Consider the following 24,844-nt stretch of genomic DNA (forward strand, 5'->3'; position numbering starts at 1 on the left):
ATATAGAACAAGACAATTCCATGGTTCACAATAGGATGGTGAAGAAACTATCATCTTCTCCAGACTGGTGGTCTCATGGACTCATCTAGGGCACGGGCCACACAGAGCCTTCTTTGAAACTTAGTCCCTAGCCAGGGTAAATCAGGCAAGATTTTCTTCTCTAATAAGTTGGCTACTCTGTTAGTTTTTCTTATTCTTCTTAGCTATTTTCTTTCTCTTTCATTCTCATGATCATAAACTTTACACATTTTGTATTAATTTAACACATGAACTTCACATGTGTAATCAGTATTGTATTGTTCCTTAAGTATTCGCTGATACTGTACATTTAAAATTTTCTGTATGCAGACAGCCCATTTTCTATGGGGCAAGCTCCTTGAATTCCTGTCATTCCCAGCCTAGGTCTGGAAGTCAACATGCTTGGTGGTGTGTTTTGTTGCTGTCCTCAGACTGGCTCTGGATATCAGTAACACTGCCCATACAAACCTTTGCAGATCTTTTCTGTCTTCATGACTAAAAGGGCTGGAGTTCCTGAATTAATTTCTTCCTCTGCTTCATATAACTTTAAAATACTGAAAAATACCAGTTCGTTGGTATTCTGTATTATTTATACCATAATTATGTCTGAGTGCCAAAGTGGCACTAAAATCCAGTGTACAAAGTGCTACAGGAGACCCCAAAAGAAAAGACCATCTTTGTTCTGAACGAGTAACAGATAAGAAAGTTCAAGAATATTGGCTATTCTCTGATTAGTAATTAAGCCAGCATATCAAAAAAGGTGGAAGTGTAACTGATTTTACAGGATTGGATAGTAAATGGTACCCACCATCCTTCTGTGACAGGGAAGATAGGAAAGCCCTATTTCCTTTTTATTTATTTATTTATTTTAAAATATGGTCACCATGCATCTGCATCCATTTCTACCCTTTTACACCACTCAGTTGAAAAGTTAGCAAATTCAGTAAGGTGTTAGCTGATTCATGTGCGGAGGTCTCTAGAGCCCAACGCAACAGTGTCACTGCTACAGCCCTCTAAGCATGGGGATAGGAGCTCACAGAACAGACAAAATGAAACTTGTGGGCTCAAGGGTTTTCCAGCAACATCAGAAGTTTCAGCGGTGTTGAAAATTATTGATTTTCTTGTGAAAAGCCATTACAGACTGGCGACATGACCCATTTATTCCATTTAGAGGAAAACTGCCAACCAGGGAGTACCACGCTTTGGGAACCCAAGGCAGTTTTGCATTCTGACTCTACTCTTGCTATTGCCCAAGATCCTCTCTTCTAGGAACAAGCTAGGAGCAAGTGGCTAATCTGCTGTCCACCTGCCTTGTACTCTGAAGTTTGGTGCAGCTCATCTGGCAAGCCTGACAGAATTTAGAGAGTTTAAGTACAGACCACAGTTCAAATGCACACTAAAATACACATAGGGCCTCAGGTCTCCATCATCTCCACTTCCCAAAATTATAAGCTCTCCTCCCCTTGTTGGTCCTCTTTGTCCCTGGACCCCATCAGCACTTCAGTGCTGGTGAAGCTACTGGGTTGTGTGGGTGGTCCTGTGGCAAAATGCATTTTCCAGAACTTTACAGGTGGGACCCTTGAAGCTGGATGTGCGTCCAGCTTGGCCTGAAGGCTGCAGGAGTGTTTGTTTGTGTAAATAGCCAGTGGGATCAAGGCTGGGTGAGTTTATTATCCAGCTCATCTCATCCTTCTTCCTTCCAAAGCCAGCTCATGCCCCTGCCATGGATGTGCTGGTGGTGCCATAGAGGGACATAGAGCTCTGCCGCTGGCTCTGGCAACTCAAAGTCCCTTTGAGTGGTATCGGTGGTAGTTTAAATAATTTTCTCTGATCTGTTTAAGCCCTTCTATGTTGCTCTTGAAACATTAAAGGAATAAAAAACTCTCTCCTGGGTGAACATTTCAAGAGCTTGCTTTTACTTCCAACAAAAATGGTACCACTCTAGTCTGAAGTATTGCTATGCTGGACCAAAAACTGCTTTCTCCCCCTTCTTGCATACACCAGTGCCAGGAGTCCTGACATTTGACTTGCATCCTTCTTTGACTTAACAGCCTCATATTGCTGGTGTCACTCCAGCATTTCCAAGTCTATCCTTGGTGTGATGTTCCTTGTGTGTCTGGAGTGGTACCCGAGAATCGCTCACCATTTGGCTGGCTCAGAAACAGGCCAGGGACATAGACTGCCCAATCCCTGTTTGAGCATCTCTGTAGAAGAGTGACCATCTGACTTTATGGTTTTACTTTTACCACATCCATGGTGGGTATGCTGGGACCTTGCACGTTATTTCCCAGTGCCCATGGCTCTTAGTGGTCTCGTCAGGCAACCTGATAGCCAGGCATGCCCCGGTCCTTGAACAGAGCCCTCCCTGCAGCCCTCCTTTTCACACTAAATAGCCTGCTGCTTCTACAGGGGCAAATCCTGCCCTGGCAAAAGACTAATTACAGACATTAAAATAGGAAGCAAATTTCTTTGCTACCAGCTGCTGTACCCCTGAAAGAAAACACTTCTCAAAGGCTGGACAGTGAAGTTTTAAAGGCAGTGCAGTCCAACTTCCTTATAGGTAACTGATTTTTCTAATGCTTCTTAGTGTAAATTAGCAAAGATTTTTTTCTCTCCAGGCCATTACCTTCCAGAAAAGTGCTGCCATAAGGTTTTGTGGAAAAATAAAAAAAAATTTCACACATTTGATGTACTTTGTTACAAAACCAAACTAACCAGCTCAACTACTTTTTCCTCACTTGACCACCACTTAAATGAAAGAAGACTTCTCACATGAGAGGGAAGTTCTTCTTTCTTGGAAACCTTGACCCTGCTGCCAGTAAATATGGAGATATCGTTTAGAAAAACGTCACAGATGATTGCGGTCAAATTTGTTGAAAGTGGAGCAAGATGTTTAAAAAAGCACAGCAACAATACTGATCAGCCAGCACACAAGCAATAGGTTATCTACGTGAGCATCTCAGTGCAGAAGCTGCTTTGAGGGTTAACAAAATTAGGTTAACCTCTGTCATCTAACCCATCTTGCTGTATCACATACGCTGGTGTGACTGTAGAGGCACGAAGATTTGGGAGAGAAGATGAAAGTATATTCTATTTTCAGATCTGGGCGTTTTTTAGTTCTGCTTTGTCTTTTCACTGTGGAAGGCAAAAAGTCACCTACGGGAAAGCATACCTGCCGAAAAGGACTCCTCTCCCAAGTGACAGAGAACCTGTGTATCAAGGCAACTAGTTTAAAATCATCTGTTCCTGTAAGTTGATCCCACTAGTTGGAAAGTTTATTTTATTTATAGATGCTTCTTTGCCAGCTTCATTACTGAGGACCCGAAGACTTCAATAAGCTGAATGATGCCTACAGTCCTGAGAGAGAGGGTAATGACGCTACTCCTTTTGTAAAGACGGGAAAAAAGAAGATGCATAGAGAGGTGGGATGAGTTTGCCAAGGAGTTTGCCATGGAAGAAGTTTGCAGCTAGGCTGGGATTGGAAGACAGATTTGCTGAGTCCTCATCCTACATTTGAATAAGATGATGATGATTATTATTACTACTAAGTATTGTACAAACCAGACTTAAATCTCTGTCTCCCTTCCTCTGCTTAATTAATACTAGCACATTGTATTTTACAGAAGGATCTCATCAAGAACACAAGACTGCTTAAAAAGACAACAAAAATGCTTTTTATGGTAAGATTTATGCTACTGGTTTTCCATTTTCTTACTTTGATTTTCCTTTGGTCAGTAGAGATAGGAATGTGTGATCAAAAGGAATGACAGCTGACAAAAATCATATGTGTTTAATAGGGAAGGACATTCTATTTATGAGAGCCATACATTTAATGAAGTCCTCTGCTTAGAGGAAGAGTGTTATCTCTGCCCCATAGACAGGGATATTCCCCTGGGATATGAGGGGAGAGTTGAGCGTGGAATGCGGAGAAAGAGGTGGATTTGGAAAGCGTGGCTGGAGGCACTTCTCTCTAGGCGGTTGTAGTGGTGCTCTGCCAGGGGACTTGGGTAGAGGGTGCAATCCCCCCCAGCAATACTTTCAGGCACCAGCCCATTCACAGGAGGACCAGGGCGACCGCCACCCTCCCGGCAGCTGAGGCACCTTCTGCTGAGAATGTGCGGTACCATGGATGGCCCGGGGATGCTGCAGAGCAGCTGGGACACCCAAGGAGCTGCTTTGGGCTTTGACCTCCGCAGGTGCATTGGAAGAGGGAGATCAGAGTCCTCCAGTGCGATTCAGCATGGGAGTGAGACAGTAAACTTGGGGTGCCTCTTTGTAAGTAACTACTAGTGTGTGAGATATTTTAGCTTCCTCAATGCAGAGATCTAGTCAGCAGGGCCAAGTGAGTCAGTTTATCCTGAAGTAGAGACCTACTGGCCTTTCAACTCCCCTGGATCTCATTGATTACTGTGGGAGTGAAGGCCTCTTGCTTGCCTGTGGGACCTACACATGGACACCTGCATCCGGGTGGCTTAATCTGCAGCTGCAGATTGGTGGGAATTACATACCTGATACTTGGTTCCATTGCCTAAAAATAGGCATATAGCCATTTGCAATACCTTTGGGTATCCAAGAGATCCCACAGGCCAGGCAGACATGACACAGGGTGTATAGGATGACTGGTCTCTTCTGGAGCAGCAGTTGGGTGGGATACCCTACAGCATCTCGAATGGTATGGGACACTGACGTGGAGGAATGGAACAATGACACCCATAATGACTCCTACAATTTGGCCAAGATGGTCTGACTTAACTCCCCAGTTTATCTTCCATTTATTCTTTGCGTGTAAAATAGATTTGTTGCTGTCACTTCTGTTCATGGTTAGTCTTACTAATACTCCTCTGGCTGCCAGCACAGCATCCTCCTGCCTTTCCTTCAGAAACCACAGGGGTACATTGAGCTGTTTAAAAAGAAAGGAAGCAATCCAATGGGATACTGAAATTAATGAAAATGTTTTTATTGATTGTACGCTTTCTAAACACGCAAATTTTCATGAGGCTGAAGTTTTAGGCCAAAGTTGACTTGCGAGGTTTTCATTTCGCATCTCTTTACCTGCTTTGTTTTCAGACAAACTGCAGTGTTCGAGATCAGCTCCTCTCCTTCTACGTGAAAAATGTTTTCAGTCATCTTGGAGTAGGAAGTGACACGTTGTACATTACTAGTGCCTTCCAGGTCCTGCAAGCGAACATGAACGCCTGTGTGAGTATATTCCCGAGACCCAAACTAACTGAGTCCGGCTGAAAGGCTAGGGAAAGTTCTATCTCATTTTTTTCAGCAGAGAGGGTGATTCAGAGTCATGGTGTGCCCCACATCACAGAGGACCCAACTTCCCGAGGGCTTCCCCGCTGGGGCTGGGGAAGTTTAACACCGCTCATTTCCTCCCAGAGTGAGCTTGCGGGGAGCGGGCAAGGTGGTGGAGATACGGTGGAGACAAGCCACTTCCCTGCTGATGGGGTTGCCTCGTGCTGCCTTCTCAGCACCGAAGCTGCAAAGAGATGGGGTAATTGCAGGGAGATTGTGGCTCCTCAAGTTTCCACGGTGTAACACTGGGTATGCTTTCCTTCTTCAGCAGCATACCCACTGGACGTGTGTAATCTTTACTCACATGTCATCTCTGCTCGTCCGCAAATGAATTTTGAAAGAGCCAGTGGTGTCTTATGAGTAAGCAGGGACTGCAATTATGAAGCACATTGGGGCAGTTTCCATGTGTCGGCAATGCCCGCAGCCAGAGCAGGTTGTCAGGGAGTGACACGGCCAAAATGTCCCTAGAGTGGATCCAGGTGTCCCAGGGAAGAGGCACTTTTACCAACACCATGTCGTCATCCCACTCTGTAAATAACAACAGGACAGCAGATAAACCACACTTTTGCCCATGCAAATATGCATACTATGATGCTAAGACGACACTGTCACTTGTGGGTCATCTCTCTTCTTGTCTTATTTTTAAGGGTAGATGAGTAACAACAGGGTGTGCTTTAAAACTTTATGTCCTGTGGCTATTTTTTTTCTCCCCCAAACTTGCAGTCCTCACAAGTGGCAGTGTCCCAAAAAGTGGAGCGTGACTTAGGGTGAAATATGGCTGTGGGTATCTAGGCAAATGTCTATAGTGATTTTAAAAAGCGAGGGCAGGATGAGAAGTCAATGAAATGTTAATGAATTAAAACTGTCTAACCTGAATTGTATGGTAGCATGAAAGAAAAGGACGTTGGTTCTACATGCATGCAAATATTTGCGATGCAAAAATAAGCAGCTTCAGAGATGTCTGTGCAGAGTTATAGCTCAAAACACAACTGGAATATTTGTATAATGTAAAAAGATTCAAATCTCAGTGGGAGAAAACTCCACCAGCTTTCAGGTTCTGCATTTAAATCCATGCTAAACAGTTCAATTTGCAGTCATTATTCACAGCATTCAACACACTGCTGTGGTTACCTGTGTCTATCAAAATTCCAGATATTGTATGCTATAATATACAGAGATTTCATTCTTGTCTGGAAAAGCAATTGCACCCTATGCAAGTGCCAGTACACACTGAGGAGTTCAGATTGTCAACTGTGACTGAATTCAGAGTATCAGTTATTCTAAAATACCATCAGTGACTGGAGCTTGCTATATAACTTAGTTATACATTTGCTTCTGTGCTGTATGGAGACAAAGAGCTGCAGATTTTTCAAAGCTCCTACATTCTTAGTGCCATAATTAGTGCCAGTGTTTTACCCAACACCAGTCAATTTACATTTACATAACAATTTACATTTCTGGATCTTAAAAGATACTGGTAGGAGAGAAAAGACTTCCTGTGGTAGTAGAAAACTACCTTTGAAAAATGATGGCTTGTCATGATTTTCTAGGAGACATCTCATTCCTGGAAACTAACATATTTTAAAGTATTTGTATTAATTCAAAGCCAACAATACAAAACCATGTGAAAGAATAATAGAAACTGTGAACTGAATGAAAGTAATGGGTCCTTTGCTAATACCAAATTTGGGATTTCTCCATCATATTATTCCCCAATAAATTAGCAAACTCATTCATCCATCTACGTAAGCCCTTCAATTTGTATTATCTAGTTGAGTTATAAGATGTTTATCAGACGGGATTTCTACCATGGCAACTTACCTATGTAATGAATTTGTTACCTTTCAAGGATAAAGTTCTTTATACAGTCGAGGGAAACAGTGATACCTTTATATATATACCCACCGTATATTCCTTCTTAAACTCAGGCTCTAATCCAGCCACCTAGAGGCATGCATGCTATTTAAAAATCTGAACAATATTTGTCTCCAAACTACTTCCAAAGACTTTGTACTGTATTATTATTATGATTCTCACCCTGCTAGTTCTTGGCTTTGTCCAAATAAGGAAACATTAATATTTTCCAATGATTTAGGAGCCTGAGTCCTGTTTTTCAAAAATACATAGGTTCTAAAATCTCTAAATCCCTTTTTTTGCAGTATAATCAGGTTCTTTTGTTTAGAGTATGACTGCATGGTAAAGGGAACAGACATTTTTCCTAGGATACTGGGAACATCCACCTGCAGCATCACTGACCTATTTACTTGCTCATGTGCCCTGGTCGGCAACATTGCTGAGAACAGTATGAAGTTGTTTCGGAGGTCAGATTTACGTTCCTACGTCAGTAGAAGATTATGGAAGTTTTTTCTCGTATTTGAGCGGAATGCAGAAAGGCAACACATTCACTGCAGGATTTTTAATCCTTGCTCTATCATTGTAGGCAGAGCTCGTAGACCTCGAGCAGAGACTGCAACATCACTTGCAATGAGCAAGCTTACTTGCTTGCTCATTTGTTTACTTGCTCTTTATGCAGGAAGAACAGAGTTTGCAATGCGTATCACCACTCAAGCCAGCATAGTCATTTAAGGTCAGTTCTGCTACTAAATGTTTTCTGTGGAAATCTGCATTGTACAAGCTGACCTTAAAAAAAAAAAAAAAGCCCCAAGTCAGAAAGAACTGCCCTAGTTAGAAGATTTTTAAAGGTTTGCAAATTAGAGTTGCTTTTATTTACACTTTCATCCTGCGAGGTGAGTTTAAGAAGCACAAAGGGTAACTTGAAAATGTTTGTGCTCCTTTTTGAAGTACTCTGTGTGAGGTAGAAAGAAGGATGAACCATCCATTTCAGCGGAGTCATGTCTTTTCATATGAGTTGAGGACCTTTGCCTTTTCCCTTTTCAAACATGTTGTCCTTGTTCGTAGATTGGAAAACATCAGATTTTTCTGTTTTTTTTCCCTGAAAGAATGACTCTTCCCCTTGGAAAGCCTGGAGAGCTGGGGAGTCAGCAAGCCACGTTGCTCAGTAAGCTCAGCCAAGGCAGCTCCAAAAAAATCAGCTGGACCAGTTTTGGTCCATCAGAGCTGGGTGGTGAAGACAGGGCTGAGCCCAATGGGGCACTCCGGGGGTCACTGGTGCGGGGGGGGACATGGGTGTCCCCCAGTGTTCCCACTGCTGGCATCCCTCTGGGATGGAGCATCGACCCACTGATGTTGTCAGCTGTGCCCTGGCTGGGTTAAACCCGGGGTGCAGCCTTTGGGTCCTGTAGGATGAACTGATTGACTCTTTCCTTCCTAAAACCAGCTTCCAACTCAAATCTTGCAGTGGTAACACAGTCCTGTGCCTCTGGTATCACAGTGGGGGTAGAGGGATGCCAGAACTTGCAAGTAAGACATCGTTGGCTGATTTGGGTGGCATGCCTGGGAGCTGGGTAGGGTCTTGCTGGCAAAACTCCCAGTAATCTTAATGGAAGACTTAACTTGACAAAAGGGTTCAGGATTAGCCTGTAATTAGCCAGATGCTGGAGCACTGGTCAGGAAAATAGGGGGAAGCATAAATTAGCTTTATAAGTGTATTTGAAGGGTTTGCAGAAAAGTGTGAAAATGCCCTCTGTACTTTGCAAAGGTCTTTGGCCCTTAGCGTCGCCTTCTCTGAAGGTTCAGATTCAAAGGGCTTTGAATCTCAGAGCTAGGATGAGCTGTACAAAAGCTGTAACTGCAGCTGATGTAAAGATCCCTGAGATAAATAGAAAATGTTTAATAAGAAGACTTAGTGGCATTCAAGTTACAATTTTTTGTGCTGTGAACTCAACTTGCTAGGGAGCACACAGGTAAAATAACACATTTGTAGTAACAGAGGATATTGAAGCGATGCTGAGTTCACAGGCTTTACCAGTAGTCCTGTGGTGCCACACTGTGGGTTGGACTCTTCCTTGCCACTACGTCTTTACATCAGCATTTTTGCTGCAACTAGCTCTTTTGGTTTCTTCTCATCCTTTCAGCTTCCGTGTGCTCCATCCAAAAGGTTAACTTCTGCAGTCAAAAAATTAAAGAAAACATTTCTTAAGGTAAGAGCAGGAGGCGTTGGCTCCCAGCTGCCCTGTTCAAGGTCTGTGGGTGGTTTCTTTTCTAACATCTTTATCTTCTCGACAGCTTGGAGAGAAGGGAATCTACAAGGCCATCCATGAGCTGGATATTCTCCTTCCTTGGATTCAGGCTTACATACAAACCATCGTATGAAGAACGAGGAAGTGACAGACAACACGCCGCTTCTGTGCTAAGAACAGATCCTTGCACAAAAGGCCTGAAAATCAACCGAGAGCCGGACATACAATGGGCCTGGCAGTAACTCCGTCCCACTGAAGGAGAGCCTCTGTAATACAGTGGCAGAAAGAGGGATTTTCAAGAGCTTTCATGGTTGGCTTGGCATAGCAGCTACGCCTGTCCTGCGGTACGAGAGCAGCCTCCGGAGCAGTTGCAGCACGCTGATGTATTTCTTGTCCTGCCAGCTGCCTCGCCGGCAGACCCCGGACACGTTGCGCGGGCGTAACTTGAAATCTGCTACTGTGCGGATCAGACACAATGATGTCCCGTGTGCCGTGGGCACGGTCTAGCCATGCCTTGTGCCATCCCCTGTGATTACAATTCAAAGCAACGAGGACCACTTTTGAAAATCCCTCCCCTAAGCTAAACTTTTTTGTTGTTGTTATAGCTATATAACAGTATATACAAGCTGTTCTACATATAAATAAGAAAATTAATGATATACTGCTTATCATTATTATTAATTTAAAGTAATAATTGTTCCCTAATAAACACACTCCAATTAATGTCAAAACTTTCATCTGTGACTCATACATGACCTTCAGATGCCACATGCTCTACATGAGATCACACAATGCAGAAAACACAGTAAATGGATTGCCTTTGGACTAGGATTGCAAAATGGTTTGAGAGACATTTATAGGAAGTTGTTACTCAAATGATGGTAGTGGTTTCCAAAAATATCTTTCATATGGTACAGAATGAAGATGGCATTCTAGCTTTCTCACATTTTTAAAGATTTACCAGAAGAAACTATCTAGGTGATAAAAATATTCCCAACCTGTATGTTTGCACTTCCATGGGGGTGAAATTCTGCAAAATTTTGGATCTCATAGTGCTAGTATGTCAGGGGCATTGAATACATTGGTGTGCTGACACCAACGAACCTGAGCCAGTTCCTCCTCTGCATTGTGGCCTTCTGGAGCCCAAGGGTGGTGGTTGATCTCTGACAGGTGATCTTTGGATTCCAGGGTCCAACAACATACGCTCTCTGAACAGGCTATGGGCAGCGCACCTTCATTTTTGTTCCTTCAGGGATAGTGCAGAAACTCTCTGGGGTCCCCGCGCAGGTGGTAGCTAGAGCAGTAGGAGGGAGCCTAGCCTATTCCCACTCCTGAACTCATGAACGGGCCACCACTGCTGCTAGTGGGCTGTTGATCTTCATCCAGGTGAGTTGTTAGTGGATGGTGAGGGTTGAGGAGGGAGAAGAGCATGATCTCGTCTTTCAACTTGCTCATCACTGCCCAGCATCCCGGAGGGGAGAAAGCATGAAGGTATGAGTGAATCCAGCTTGTGACCTGCTTCTGTTGGGATCAGAGCTACGTGCTAGACCGTACTCCAGCACTTCCTTACAACCCCACCTCACCTCTCCCTGCCCGCAAAATGTGTGTGACTTGTCCTTTCTGATGCCTCAGAGACCTGGAGAGTGGCTGGCTTGCTTTACCAGCTCTTTCCATAGCTTTGCAACCCACTGTGTTAGCACTGGTCACTTGTGGCAAAAGCCAAAGAAAAGTAATATTAAATTGCAATGTGCAAGTTACTCATTAGCACCTCTACTTCATTAAAAAAAAAGGAAGGATGCCATCATTTTGGGAACCTGCCAAAGCATTCAGCAAATCTCAGACACAGCAGCTTCTGATGACAATAGACTAGTTTTAAGCATTTGTGGTTTATATAACAGATGATCTCAGACAGATGCAAAGGCTTATCTTCAATGAGAACACAAGGCAATTTCTTTATACTTACGTTTAATATGAAGAACGGTGGAATAAAGACATGAGCCTTTCAGCACAAGCAATGACCTGTCATACCATTGACTTTCTAGCTTTGTATTCTGGCAATTAACACCAAGGAATTATACTAGTTACAGGCTGAAATATGGGACACTTTTCTGTTAAAGTACAATGGTGGATCTCTTGGGAAATTCCACTGACTGACTATGGTGCCGGGACCGCAATAACAGCGTGCACTTTGTGCGCTCAGTGTATTCCGGGGTTCAGCAGTCAGTGCCATGGCACCAGTACGCATCTTTTGCAGGGGCCTCTCGATGTCCCTGTGTTGACTTTAGTCATCACATATTAAACATGCCAGTTCAGAGAAGCTGACTAGGCACACCTGTTAATGGATTAGGATAAACACTGGAGACGTTTTAGTCTAACACATATAAAAAAAATGTTCATATGTGGTAGTTTGCTGAGCATTTTCTTCCATTACCATGATTTCACCTGATTATGTATATCCCACAGGTTTGGTAAAAAAAAGGACTGACTCAAAGAACTCTAAAAGGAGGAAAAAAATCCAACAGTCTCTGCCATGGACAATTCTCAGGCAAATGCTATTTCTTGTTACGCTTCTGAAGATGGGAAATCAGTTATGCAGACAAAAGGAAATATGATACATGAATAAAGCAATGTTACCTCTCACGTAACTAGTCAGATGATGACTGAAAGCTCCTCAAAGAAGAGTTCATATTTTTTTGACCTGTAGCATTTTCACATTGTCTTTGATCTCCAGCTTCCTCAGCCATGTACATGAAAGGACAGAACTTGGGAATAGATTGCCCAGGTGACCATGGTAGGAGTACAAGAAAAGAGTGAGAATATTTTGTAAGATAAATTCAGTTGAAAACTGTCCTGTAAAAGCTAGTCAGTGAATAATTCTCAAAAAACCCCCAACAACAGAAAACCCCATGAAAGGACCCAGACACTGAGGAATATATAATCTGCTAAAATTGTTCTTAATACCTTGGCATTATAAATTTAAACCTGTTCCTTGTGAAGGATAATAGATATGCCTGACAAAAAATGTTCTTATGCATATACTTTCTTACCCGGGGAGACAGCAAACCTAATGTGCCATCCTACATGGTGATTTTAAATTTGACAGGGACCTGCCAATCCAGAACATATATGGAGTAATATAGAACAGGCGCAGGCGAGGCGAGGAAAGCTGCCTTATGCCCCTTATTCTAGAGGAATACCAGCTCCAGCTGAATGCCTTGCATGTTTAGCAATGAGACACAGGTTTAATCCTCTATTTTATTAGTAGTGTTATGTTATATTATTTCATTATTTGTTATTTTATTACTAGAGGGGGTTGCAGTATATGACACACCAGATTTTGTTGCAGTACCTTACCAGACAACTGTATTTTATTTGAGCAAACTATGTTAAAAAACAAAGTCTGAACACAGCATTCCTGGCTTTGAACTTTAGATCTTGGCACTTTAGATCTTACTGAATTTCCTTTTTTTTTGCTGTTTTGGAATGCTCTCCTTACACAGTAAGATGACACCTAGCAGGCTAACGAGACCGAAATGCAGTCCTAACTCTCTCGTTTAGATTTCATGAAGCCTGTTGTTGCCAAAATAGCACATTCAGGGAGAAGAAGCAGCGAAAGCTGGCCCAGTGCTTTAATTAACAGGAGGCTTTAATTAACAGAGACAGACCAGGGCAGGCACAGGACCCCACCGCCTGACAGCCCAGCACCCATCCTGACCACACATGGCTGGAGCAGGAGCCTGAAGGTTTCCCAGGGTGCGATGCTGTTCCAGGGTGAGCTGGGCAGCGGAGGGACCCGAGGAAAGGGGGGTGTATCTGGCTGAGGGTCCATTCACTTGCTCAACCCTAAGAGCGTAACTCCGTTTTTTCAAATGTTCTCCCCACAGACGAACAACTGCGTTGAAGTCCCACCATCCTGAGGAGTCAATATTCAACAACATCTTGCAGTGTCAGGGCGAATGCCTAACTAATACAAAGGGGTTGCAACTCAAAACACATTTTTTTCAATTAAAACAAAAATGGTTAATTAGAGGGACAGTAGCAAACGTGGTACATTTAACGTTGTGGTCTTTTTCAAGCACGTAATTTAATTTTCGTTTAATGTGGTGTCCGTTTTCATGAATCTATTCACACAGCTCATCCATTTGTTTGTGAGATTTAGGTTTGCTTTCTGTTTTAATGGTTTTTGCCCAAAATCTGGTGTATGGAATAGAAAACTGACCGTGGGCATGGCCCAGCCAGCCTTCATCAGACCTCACTGTCCAGTCCTCGCCACTGGTAGGGAGCAGTAGCCGGGATCTGGGGGCTCAGCACAGGGAACCCCATGGCTGTGGGAGCAGGAGAGACTGCTGCTTCTCGGGTGCAGAAGAGAGCCAGTGACACCTGCAAACACAAAAACTTCCACTTTTAATTGGCAGAATGCACAGGCAATGTTTTCAGGTGATTCAAGTCGCTGAAGATTTTTCTTGTGGAAATTTTGCTGAACTACCACATCCAGTCAGTGGGATTTTTTTTTTTTCTTTTTCTCCCCTCATGGATGTTCAGAGTTGAAAAAGAAAACTCCAGAAGCAGTCTACAATGATTGCATGTGGATTATTATTTGTCTTTTCTGCTGTGCTGAGGTGCAAAGGTGGATATGAGCTCCATGGCTAAAAATAATTTCACAAAATGAGCACTGCCGCCCGTTTTTCAAAGGGATGCAAAGGTACGTAGGTGACGCACAAAGAAAGAGATGAACTTTGAAAGGGACTTAAATGAATCCGATAACTAATTTTCACAGATTCCATCTAGTTTTAAGCGATTTGTCTAGTTACTAATCAACCCACAAGTAGCACCTTCTTCCCTGGCGATCAGCACGACACCCTGTGGTGGAGGGGTTGGGGAAGGACAAGCCCGGCTGCCCCGCTGTGTTCGTGGCGGTCAGCCCTGCAGCAGCTCCATCCATCTGACAGGGAAATCAAGTTATCTTATGGCATAAAACTTCAGGACTTGAGGGTTCTTGCTCTCATTTTCCATACGGCTTAGGACACTTTGCAGACTCTTAGTTGCCTTGTCTATAAAATGAGAGCAGTAACACCTCGGCATGGTGCATCTTCATGCAGTAATGCAAATCACATTTCCAAACTAATTAAACACTCCTGAATGAAAGGCAAAGTATAGCACCTGCAAAATAAAGGTCTTTATTTAATAGAGAAATGTTGCGATAAGTGACACATGTCATACACAGGCCACTTAGCAAAAAATATTGTGTTGCACCTTCACAAAAGCATAGCAAAATAATTAGTGTTAAATATATTTAACTGACAATTCAAAGTAATAAGTATGGACAAAAGCTTATTGCCTTTTAAAACTAGACAAGGAAAGCTTTTTAATTTTTCATATGAAACTCTAGGTGTCACTCTTAGAAAACAAGACTCATGTTGGTCCCAGTTTACTTCTGACTCCTCAGTTGCTAGAGAAAGTGTTAGAGCATGTTTCATAAGTAGTTTCCTTGGATGGAAAACTGAGATAGATATGCAGTTGGATTAGAAAGTGGTTTTGGTTGGTTTTTTTTTTTTTTTAAATTTCAATTGCCACAAACTTAGAATTGAAATTAAAAATGAGGAGGAAGAAAGATGGGCATACAGCCAAAGACTAGGGTTATAAATCAGATATGAATTCAGTCCCTGGTTTTACTACAGACTTCCTACGTGACTGTAGGCAAGTTGCTTCATCAAGGTATTGTTCTCCTTTGGCAAATGAAAAAATTGTCTATCAATTATTTGCCTAAGTTAATTTATCTTTGCTTTGCATACAGAAATCCTCAAAAGGAAATTAATACCCATGTAGTGTTAATTGTTGTCACTATTGCTTAGCATGGCTTGTCTTATCACAGTGTTTCGGTCTTTTTGGAGTAGTGACTCTTATTACACAGAAGAAAGGGTATTTTGTGACTGTTACTGCAAAGGGAAGAATGAAAAATATGTGGTTGTGTATTAAAATTGTGACTAGATCGTGATTTCTTGAAAACCACTGATCTAGTGGAAAGTGGCAGCTGCACATGCAGTTTTGGCATTGTGTTTATAATACAGCAGCAGTCAGCAAAGACAACAATTTCCATCACAGACAAGACCATGTACAAATTTTCTCTATTTTCCCTGAAGTACTTTTTTTTTCTCTCAAGTGCAAAATCTTCAGAGCAGAGACTATCCCTTTAATAAGTAATTTCTGCTGTAAACTGAACCATTTACAGCAAATCCCTGATCTCAGCTGGAGCCCTGAGGTGGTGTTATAATGTAGTCCTTACCAAACGCTGGGACAGCTTTCCCTCAGAGAGCGTTAGAAGGAAGGTATTTTTTCCTGAAACGTGGGAATAAGAAGGGGATTTGGACAACGATGTAACTTGTGTTGGATTTGGCCATTTGATCACTGTTTCTCAATGCCCACAACATACACCGGTTTGTAGAGACTGCAATAGCAGCCTACTCACTGCAAAGACATGTGGCCAAAGGTGAAACGCATGGTCTTTTGGTCTAGTGATTAATATTTCCCAAAACAGCCCTGTGTAGCCACCAAGCCCAGGTACCGCTCGAGTCGTCTCCCCCCGCCAGCATCCACGGGGTGTCGGATGGGAGAGGGCTGTGACGGGGAAGGGTGCCTGGGCAGGCAGCGCTCTTACGGGAACAGAAAGGTTGCAGCAGCAGTCGCGCAGCCCTGCTGTGGTCACCCTGCAGCTTCCCCCATCTCTAGCCAAGCTTCTTCCTATCGCAACCGATGACTGCTGCGGGGGTACCTGCTCCTGAAAACCAGCAGGAGCTGCTGAGCTGTGGGAGACTCACTATCCATGAACACGTGTGGAGAATGGTCTTACCTTAATTCGGTTTTCCTTTAAAAATCAATATTTAGCTCGGCATTCTGTTGGCTCCGGTGGAGAAGAGATTTGGAAATGTAAAGGCAGTCGGTAGGTCTATGAGGAGTATTGCCTGAGGGAAAAGGGGGGTAATGGAAATATAATACCTTCAAGTGAAGGCAGAGACTACCATGGAATAAAGATGCTGGTGACATATGTCAGGAGTAGGCTTGAATGCTAAATTGCAAAACAGTGTGGATAACGTTTTTCAGTCCCGTGGATGGGGTTGCAGCTCTGAAAGGCAACAATAATCATAAAGCCATGGGGCCACAGAGTAAATAAGGCTGGCAGGGGCCTCTGGAGGGCTCTGGTCTGACCTCCTGCTCAAAGCAGGGTCCATCAGGAGGTCAGACCAGGCTGCCCAGGGCTTTATCCAGTTGGATCTTGAAAATCTCTGATAGGAGCCACGGAAGGCTGACTTTGAAGGGACATTGTGTCATTTCTGGACAAGGTAAAGTCTTAAAGAGCTGGATTCAGCCACAGCATGAGCAGTGGGACTGTGCAGCGATGCTTTTCCATCACTAAACCATGCACAACATAATCGGTAGCCCCCTTGTTTGCCCTGGCAAACCCACCTCAGTGTCCTGATGTAACTAAATCAAAACCAGTCCCATTATGACTGTCAGCTGTGTCACACCTCTGTGAAAAGACCAGTTGAAGGACAAAGGACTTTATTTCCATAGTAGAAAGGAAAACTATGAGCAACTGTCTGGGCACAAAATGTTTGTGTGAGGTGAACAACTGCAGGCAAGCGTCAAGTCCTGCAAGAGGAAAGGGTCAAATGAATTTTGAAATAGAATTAAGACAGATGGGAAGTCACAGATGCTTGTCTTTTGGTAAGTTATTTCTGAAGAAGATTGCAGGCCCCTCGCAAGTGATGCTGAGGCTTTTGGTCCAAGGCCCTGGGGGTGGAAACCAGCCCACTCCTGCTCTTGCTCCCGCTCCTTTCCCTGCGGCATGGGCACCGCCAGGGAGGTTTTTCTTGTGTGGCCCATAAAAGGGTCATGCAGATCTCCCTGCTCCTCAGCCATTGACTCTGGCTGGCCCCAGAGTGCCTCCCCTTCTCGTCCCAGGTCATGATGCCCTTTTTAGAGATGTGTCACCTTCAGGTTGGGGAAAGCAGCTCTCTGGCTCAGCGACCTGGCAGAGCAGTGGAACATGTCATGCTAAAATATTTAAGTAATAACAGCTGTCTGATTACCATTCCTTGATTTTTGAATAGTCAGATATAAAAAAATGAAAAAATCTGAATTTAACATAGTTTAGTGAAAGAGGGTATATAAAGGGAGAGGGAACTGGAGGAGGCTGGCATGAGAGTTTAGAGGAAGAGTGATGATGAGTGAGTAGAGGACCCTGGGGTGTTCGGCTGTCAGCCGTAGCCTCAGTGTGTTGCTGTATTTTGCACATTAAAAAATCTGTTTAAAACCAGCAGGGAGTGGAGCTTGCAGCAGCTGGAGTTGTAGAGAAAAGAATGAAATTAAATCAGAGATTATGGATAAGGTTGTATATTGATACTAAGGTATATAGAGATACTACAGATACTAAGATATTGAGGTGTGGGCAGGCTTGGTTTTGCTTTTCAAATAGCCTTTTAATCAATTATCATATGTTTATTCTGTTTAAGGCCTCAAAAAGACCTTTACACGCATGACATAATAACAGAGTCTTGGGTTATTAGCATGCATCACTTCTTAACGTTAACTGATCAATGCTTTTCCTTCCACTTTCCCCCAGTGCTGCTCGTTTAAGTCATTTTGGTACTCATGGCGCAACCATGCTGATGAGAAGTAAACAACTTCCTTCGAGAAGCAAAGGTGCAGAAAGGGGTTTTTTTGCTTGTTTCTCCTAAAGATTCAATGAGCAGTAGTTAACAGCAAAATACACCATGGTGGTTTTATCGTTGCAGGTGAAGCTCAGTAGCCTGTGTCCATCGTTAATAAAGCATCATCAATTATTTCCTGTTTTCTCCTTCCCCACGTGAAAGAAGTAGCTTGTGCCAGCCCAGCTCATTGTCCTTAACCACGAGCGAAGAACCCACTGACGTCTCCTAGACAAATTTTGTCATGTCAATGTAAATGTTTTCTCTGTTCCTGTACAACGATTAGGGAATAAACAGTAGCTCTTTCCAAGTGATGAAGAAAGCTCACAGACATAAACCACAGGCGCGGTAAATTAGTCACTTGATAAAACTATTTACAATCGAGCCTCCTAGATGTGAGGAAAAATTTTTTTTTTGTGAATGAGAAACCACAGGCTGTCAGTGGAAAAGGCAGCCTGTTTTTCTACCCGCAGGAGGGGAAAGAGTGTTTCACGTACAATGCTGCCCTGCGAGGGTTTGCAGACGTGAATCCCAAGCTGGCGGACAACTACGGCGGTGGCAGCTGGAGAAGGGCAACCCACGCCAGCTGCCAATTCGGAGTTTCTCGAGTGGGTACCAGGCATCGCCCCCGCTCCTGGGAGGATGCCCTGCTCTCTCCTTCCTCCCCTGCGCAGAGGGGAGCCACAATGTGGACGGTGATGAGGTGTCCCCACTGCTTCTTGGTTTCAGGCTATTTCTGGCATTTGGGGGCAACTTTGATGTCAACGTGGCAATGGGAGTGGGTTTCTCCCTCTATGAAATTTTGGGTGGTTTTTAGAAAAAATTCCCATTCCACTTGAGCAAAGCCAAGGACATTCAAGGTTTGGAGAAAACTGCAGGATTGCAAATGTCTGCAAAGAGGGGATGCAGCACTGGGTGCAGGGCTGCGATTTCAGTCAGTGGCTTGGCCTGAGACCAGCAACCTGGGCTTGCATGCCCTGTACTCCCAGAAAGGCCTGCTGATGCCAAAGGGTGATTGAGGTGAATATCTCGCTGATACAAACCGTGCTCAGCTGATAGGTATGTTCAGCACGATCTGATTTCAGACCATGGAAAGCAAGATCCTGGTGCTCATTCCTCTGCATAGAGAAAAAACAAGTGAATCTTTGGGGGAGGTTTTATAGATGGAAGGGAAGAAGCCACACTGATGTGCTGGGTGACTACAATCTAGTAAAGAGTATTTCCCAGATCTAAACTCCAGGACAAGTGTTTTGGTGACTGTAAAAAGACTAAGAATTGTTATAAACTGCCCATCTTGTACTATGGCAAAAAGAGTGAATATAGGTGCTCAACTCATTCATGAATGAAGACTACTGAGATGAAGCAGAAAGATGGAACTTCTGCATGTGGTGTCACTATTGTTTTTCTGAGTCTGCTCCAACTTCTCATTTCTTTGAAACATTGGAATATTGCAAAGGGTTTAAAGGAGGGTTATAAGAAAATGTGCCCTCTGGTAAAAACAAGACATTAAAGATATCAGTTCATTCCCATCCATGAGAGGGAAGTTAAAAAAATCAACCAGATTGCGGTTCATCTACAGATGTGACTTCATACCAGGTTTCTCCAGTCAGACAGAAGAAAGCACAGCAAGATTTTACTCTTCAGTACTAAAATCAGGAAATCCAGTTTGCCTGGAACTAGCAATAAGACAACCACTCACCAGACCAACTGGTGTAAATGATCACTTTTAAGACTGTAGATGGAAACTGTACAGTTTTTAATAAGTTGCATCCACCAGATACTGAGCTCATGGGTGGAATGAGATGCTTTGAAGAAGTTTTTTACCTATGAACGCTTCCCTGTTCTTTTGGGAAGGCTGTTCCAGAATCTCACGCTCTGATTGCTAGAAGTCTTCCATTGTCTGGTCTAAATTTACTTATGGCCAGTTTATAGCCATTTCATCTAGTATCAGTTTATTCTGTTAGCTTACATGACTTACTGAATCTGCTGTTTTCCCACTCTAATGTAGTTCAGGTAACAATTACATCTTCTTTCAGCCTTTGTTTTTCTGAAGCTGAACAAGCCAAACTCTTCTAGACTTGTTTTATAAAACAGGAGCTCTCTACTAGTTGTCTGGACCATTTCTAGTTTGAACTCATCTATATGGCACAGGGTTAACCCACTACTGTACACTGGCATTATTCCCTTCCTCTGTGTTCTGGAAATACCTTCTCAGTGTCCATTTCCATCGCAGCATTGCCTTTGATGGTTCCAGTGATGAGCAGTGGCACAATGGGGTCATTCCCCTCCTCCAAAGGGTGCCCTCCCAACTTCTTCTGACTAGAAGCCACACACCTGGACTGGCACTTGCACAGTCACATTTCTCCCTATTTTATTAATTCCATCCTCAAGAAAATTAAGTATTTCTTGCTTCAGTCTGCCTTTGATTGAACCCAGGCTGCATTTTATTCTTTCCCCTCGTTGTCTTTAATGGATGATTATTTCATAATTTCCTCTAAAGCCTTGCACACCACTCTTGTCAGAAAACATGTGTCTTTCTGCCTTGCTTGTTATTTCTCCCTTTCTTAATGACAGCTATTGCATTTGCTGTTCTCCAATCTGAAGGTGCCACCACTCATTTGATAGGTGGATTAAAATTTCTCCCTACTGCAACTGCATTTTTGTGTGCCCGTATTTTTTGTTTGTTTCCTTGATGGGAGAACCTTTAACTCTACCTTGTCACTTCTGCTTTTGCTTCAGAGGAGATCATTTCTATTCCTGTCCCTATCAATAACCTTGACTTTGCTTCCGTGTTCTGTTTCAGAAACTCTCAAAATGATCTGGCTCACCTAATGCATTTACCAATCCTTCTTAATGTCCCCATCCATACTAAAAATTGAGATGAATTGTCTATTTAATTTTTAGGCTATGATGTATACAGTCATCCAGCCCAGTCTTAACCTGCACCATCCTCACTTCTCTCCTTATGCTCCTCTTGTTTATGTGATGATGGCATGATTTGCTGTTTTTCTACTTCTGTTTTCACATGGACTGATTTGGTGTGAATTTGGGAAGTTCTTTCACACCCTCTTTTGACATCCAAGATGTAGTTATCACTGCTGATCAGTCCTTCTTTCTGTCCCTCAGGGCCCTGCTATGTTCCTGCTGTTCTTGAGGGGGTGGTTGGGTTGGCTGTTCTCATTAGAATAGGATCAGAGAAAAGCCCAGGTTGAAAGGGAGCCTTGGAGATAGCTGGTCCAACATTCTGCTGTAAGTGGGGCCCTGGATTAAGTCATCTAGGGCCCTGTCAAGAACTGTGTCGAACACTTGTAGGTAGGTTCTACCACTTGTTCGGGCAATCTGCTCTGATTAATTGTTCTCATGCTGAAGATCCCCCTGAAGCAACTTGAGTATGTTGCACCTTGTCCTTTCATCATGCATCTGTGTGAAAAGAGTACCTATATCTTCTCTGTAACTACGTTTTGGGTAGTGGAAGACATTGGTTAGATACCCCTGAACTTTCTCCCCTTGCAGCTGGACAAACCCAATTCCTTCAGTCTTTCTACATAAGTAGAAGTCTCCAACCCTCTAATCACATTGGAGGCCATCGGAGGAACCTTTTCCCATTTTTCAATGTCTCTCTTGAGCTGGGGGGACCAGACCTGGGTGCACTATACTGAGTGTGGCCTCACAAGTGCCAAGCAGAATGGGAGAGAGAACATCCCATGACCTGCTGGCTGTAGTTTTGCTGATACAGCCCAGGATACCTTTTGCCTTCACTGCTGCAGACATGAAATTACTTATGTTCAGCTGTCCACCAGCACTTCCAGGTCTTCTTCAGCAGACCTGCAGTCCTGTCTGTCATATTTTAATTCTTTACTTTTGAGGCAAACTCTAAAGAATTTTGCCCTTTTGACTTGCAGAAACTCCAGTCTTGCTTCATGTTTACCTTTACCTTCAGAGCCACCGATTATTTCCTGTAACTTCTCAAAATGCTTCTTTTTGAAATGAATATAGCATTGTTTAACTGAAAAGTTACAACTCATGTAACAACATCCAGTCTTATTCAGAGAATTAAGATCTACCATAATGACACCTTTCCCAGTAGTACTTACCTTCTCAGTCATACTGTATTTTATTATATTTTATCTTTATCCAACCAGGGGATTGGATAGTGAACACCTTACATGACTCCAGAGGAATGTATTTTACTATGATATTTTACCCAACCCCATTTTGTTTTCTCCAAGGTATTCCTTCAGACATTTTGACTATTGGTTCCTTCTGTGACATACAGAATTTCTTCAACACCCTTGCATTTACTTCTGCTTTTCCTAAACTTTGTTGTCCATGCTCTAGGCATGTCTGCTATGTCACTATTTCATTTTCATTATTTCTGTAGCACTTCTGGAATTACTCTAAGACCTACAGACTTCCTAAGCCTGTGAATATCAACAAAGCATAACCTTGTGATTTGAGGCAACTAGAAAAACAACGTGAATTCATTCCTTCTTCAGCTAATCAACATTTCATCATTGCTGATTCCTTGACATACAGTTCCTGCAAAGACTTCCTTGGAAGCAGAGGAGGAACTGATGCATCCCACTACAGCCTCTTTTGAGTGTAATTCAAGATGCAATGCCAGAAATTACAGGGGTTTTTAATAGGTTTCCATGTGTGCCCAGGTATGAGAAGATTCATAACTACTTTTAAATATTTAATTGCTTCTTCCACAAATATTTACTTCTGTACACCTACCTGTCCTCTTGTGCCTGATTATTCTGGTTCAGGGTCTAGTACAACCAACATTTTAATTTCCTGCTTCCCATTGCTTAGACCAACTTCAGTACTTAAACATTTCGAATAACATATCAGAAATTGTTGCAAGATATCTATGTCTTCATTAGTAAAAGGAGAAATGCTATAAGAGCAGATCTGTAAGTCAAAAAATCTGGCATTGAGGACTCAACTTCCACACTGTGTTTGCTTTGAGTTTATTTTCAACCAGCTTTAGTCTGGTCCTGTGGCCTGAGCTCCTGTTAACAATTGGAGAACATCAAGTGAGTTTCTGAAAACATCTTCTAGTTTTATTTTATCTGAAAGGAACTGATTTTTGCAAGCTCCAAGAGTGCTCCCAAACGCAACCGAAGACACGGTGAGTGGGGATGATCAGGATACTGGTTTAAAATTCCCATGCGTAGAACAAATGACATACTAACGTAGAAGATCTCACTGATATGCCAATTTACCTTATATGGGAGGGAAAACAATTACTAGCTAATCTAAAATGTCTTTGGGTATTTTTTTAGCAATTATCAAACCAGAATTGCTGGTTTTCCAAAAGAAGAATCTCTTATGGAACTGGGAGAGCATTTAAAGTGTGCTGATGGAAACCAGAGTTTGTGTGCCTGAACGCTGAGCCCTTTGCAATTGAAATTCACCTCGTATACCTGCTTTTGCAAAGCTTTGAAAGGACTGTTGTACTTTGCCTATGTACATGGAGATAGAGATAGTACACCATAGCTAAAGCCTGGTATATCATAGCTCCTCTGCTACCGATATCCACACTAGCTAGATTAAAATAAACCAACCCTAGCTATGGTAGCACATGCTACAGTTTCTCCTTCAGTTTTGCTGCACAGATATACACAGAATAGGCTGATATAGCAAACCAGAAGTATTGAAAAAGGATGAGGTTAGAGTCCAGAGCCCTGTACACATTAACATGAAACAGTAAGATTAGTTTAAGTGGGAGGGTAAGGCTCCTTTCATAACTCTTTTTCATAAGTTTTGGGACTTTTTCATAACTGCCATATAGACTTTCCTAGATATTAACTAACTCTTGAACAGTTGATGGAATGAATATGCTTTCACAACAATCAACTAGCTGTGTTAGGAAAGCTGTTCCCCTCTTCAGGGCAATAAACTCATATAGACACTTTAAAATATCAACACATGGTCCATGATTAGTAGAAAATCTTGCTGTTGCTTAGCTGTCAACTTTAACGAAAGTGGCAGGGGCTAAATTAGCTGTGAGACTTTTGGGTCTCTCACATTTGGATCAAATTGCTGACTCCGTTCAAAAGTTATTGACGAGGAAGGAACTGACAGCTAGAGAAACTGCATAAGTTTCATTTCCTTAGGAAAAAAGATTAGCAAACCAACCTGCCACGGTACTTACATTTTGATTACTTTAAAGTATGCTACTTGAGATTGTATTTTGTTGGTCTCCAACATTTGTTTGTTTTATTGTCTTTTTAGAAACTTGCTTTATTTCAGTTTGGGGGCAGAGACTCATTAGCCTCTTCAAAAAAGCAACAGAAACTTAGTTCTCTCATTTCTTGGTCTTTTAAGTATTTATTACTAGCTAATTAAATCTTCACATCTCCTAAAGCAGATCAGAGGGTGTCCATTCAGAGGACTTCATAGCTGTTAGGCCAGGCCTTTGAAAAAAAGAAGATATGTGACTTTAAAATAAAGTGTATCTACACTCGACCCACAGTGGCTCTTCTACAGGCAGCCTTATTTCCTGTGGAGATGAAGAGGAAATGTACTTGGGGTGTGAAGCACTTCTTCGTGTTTTAACTACTAAAAAGCTAAGGTCTTGCATATTCCTCCTTTCATTTTAAATTCTGAATCTAACTGGAAAGTCTTTGCAAGCAAATTTCTCTCAAGGAGTCCAGTGCTAAGTAAAATGTCACCTGTGGATGGATTGCTTGTACGCCTGACTTTCTGGTGTGC

At 42.7% G+C, this 24,844-nt stretch overlaps 1 protein-coding gene across 1 annotated transcript; it reads left to right on the plus strand.

The window, feature by feature from the left end:
- The first annotated feature begins 2,588 nt into the window (after positions 1-2,588).
- Positions 2,589-9,552, plus strand: IL26 (interleukin 26). Its single transcript, XM_069773264.1, has 5 exons — positions 2,589-3,266; positions 3,642-3,698; positions 5,086-5,217; positions 9,315-9,380; positions 9,466-9,552. Exons 1-5 carry the CDS (start codon positions 3,096-3,098, stop codon positions 9,550-9,552), a joined length of 513 nt encoding a protein of 170 aa, XP_069629365.1. The 5' UTR covers positions 2,589-3,095.
- The last annotated feature ends 15,292 nt before the right edge of the window (positions 9,553-24,844 follow it).

Source organism: Haliaeetus albicilla, chromosome 28 (genome assembly GCF_947461875.1).
Source record: "Haliaeetus albicilla chromosome 28, bHalAlb1.1, whole genome shotgun sequence".
NCBI classification, from domain to species: domain Eukaryota; kingdom Metazoa; phylum Chordata; class Aves; order Accipitriformes; family Accipitridae; genus Haliaeetus; species Haliaeetus albicilla.

Coding starts and splice junctions, on each gene's coding strand:
- IL26 (XM_069773264.1), top strand. CDS start 3,096: ATGAAAGTATATTCTATTTTCAGATCTGGGCGTTTTTTAGTTCTGCTT. Junction 3,267..3,641: donor GTTTAAAATCATCTGTTCCT/GTAAGTTGATCC, acceptor TGTATTTTACAG/AAGGATCTCATCAAGAACAC. Junction 9,381..9,465: donor TAAAGAAAACATTTCTTAAG/GTAAGAGCAGGA, acceptor TCTTCTCGACAG/CTTGGAGAGAAGGGAATCTA.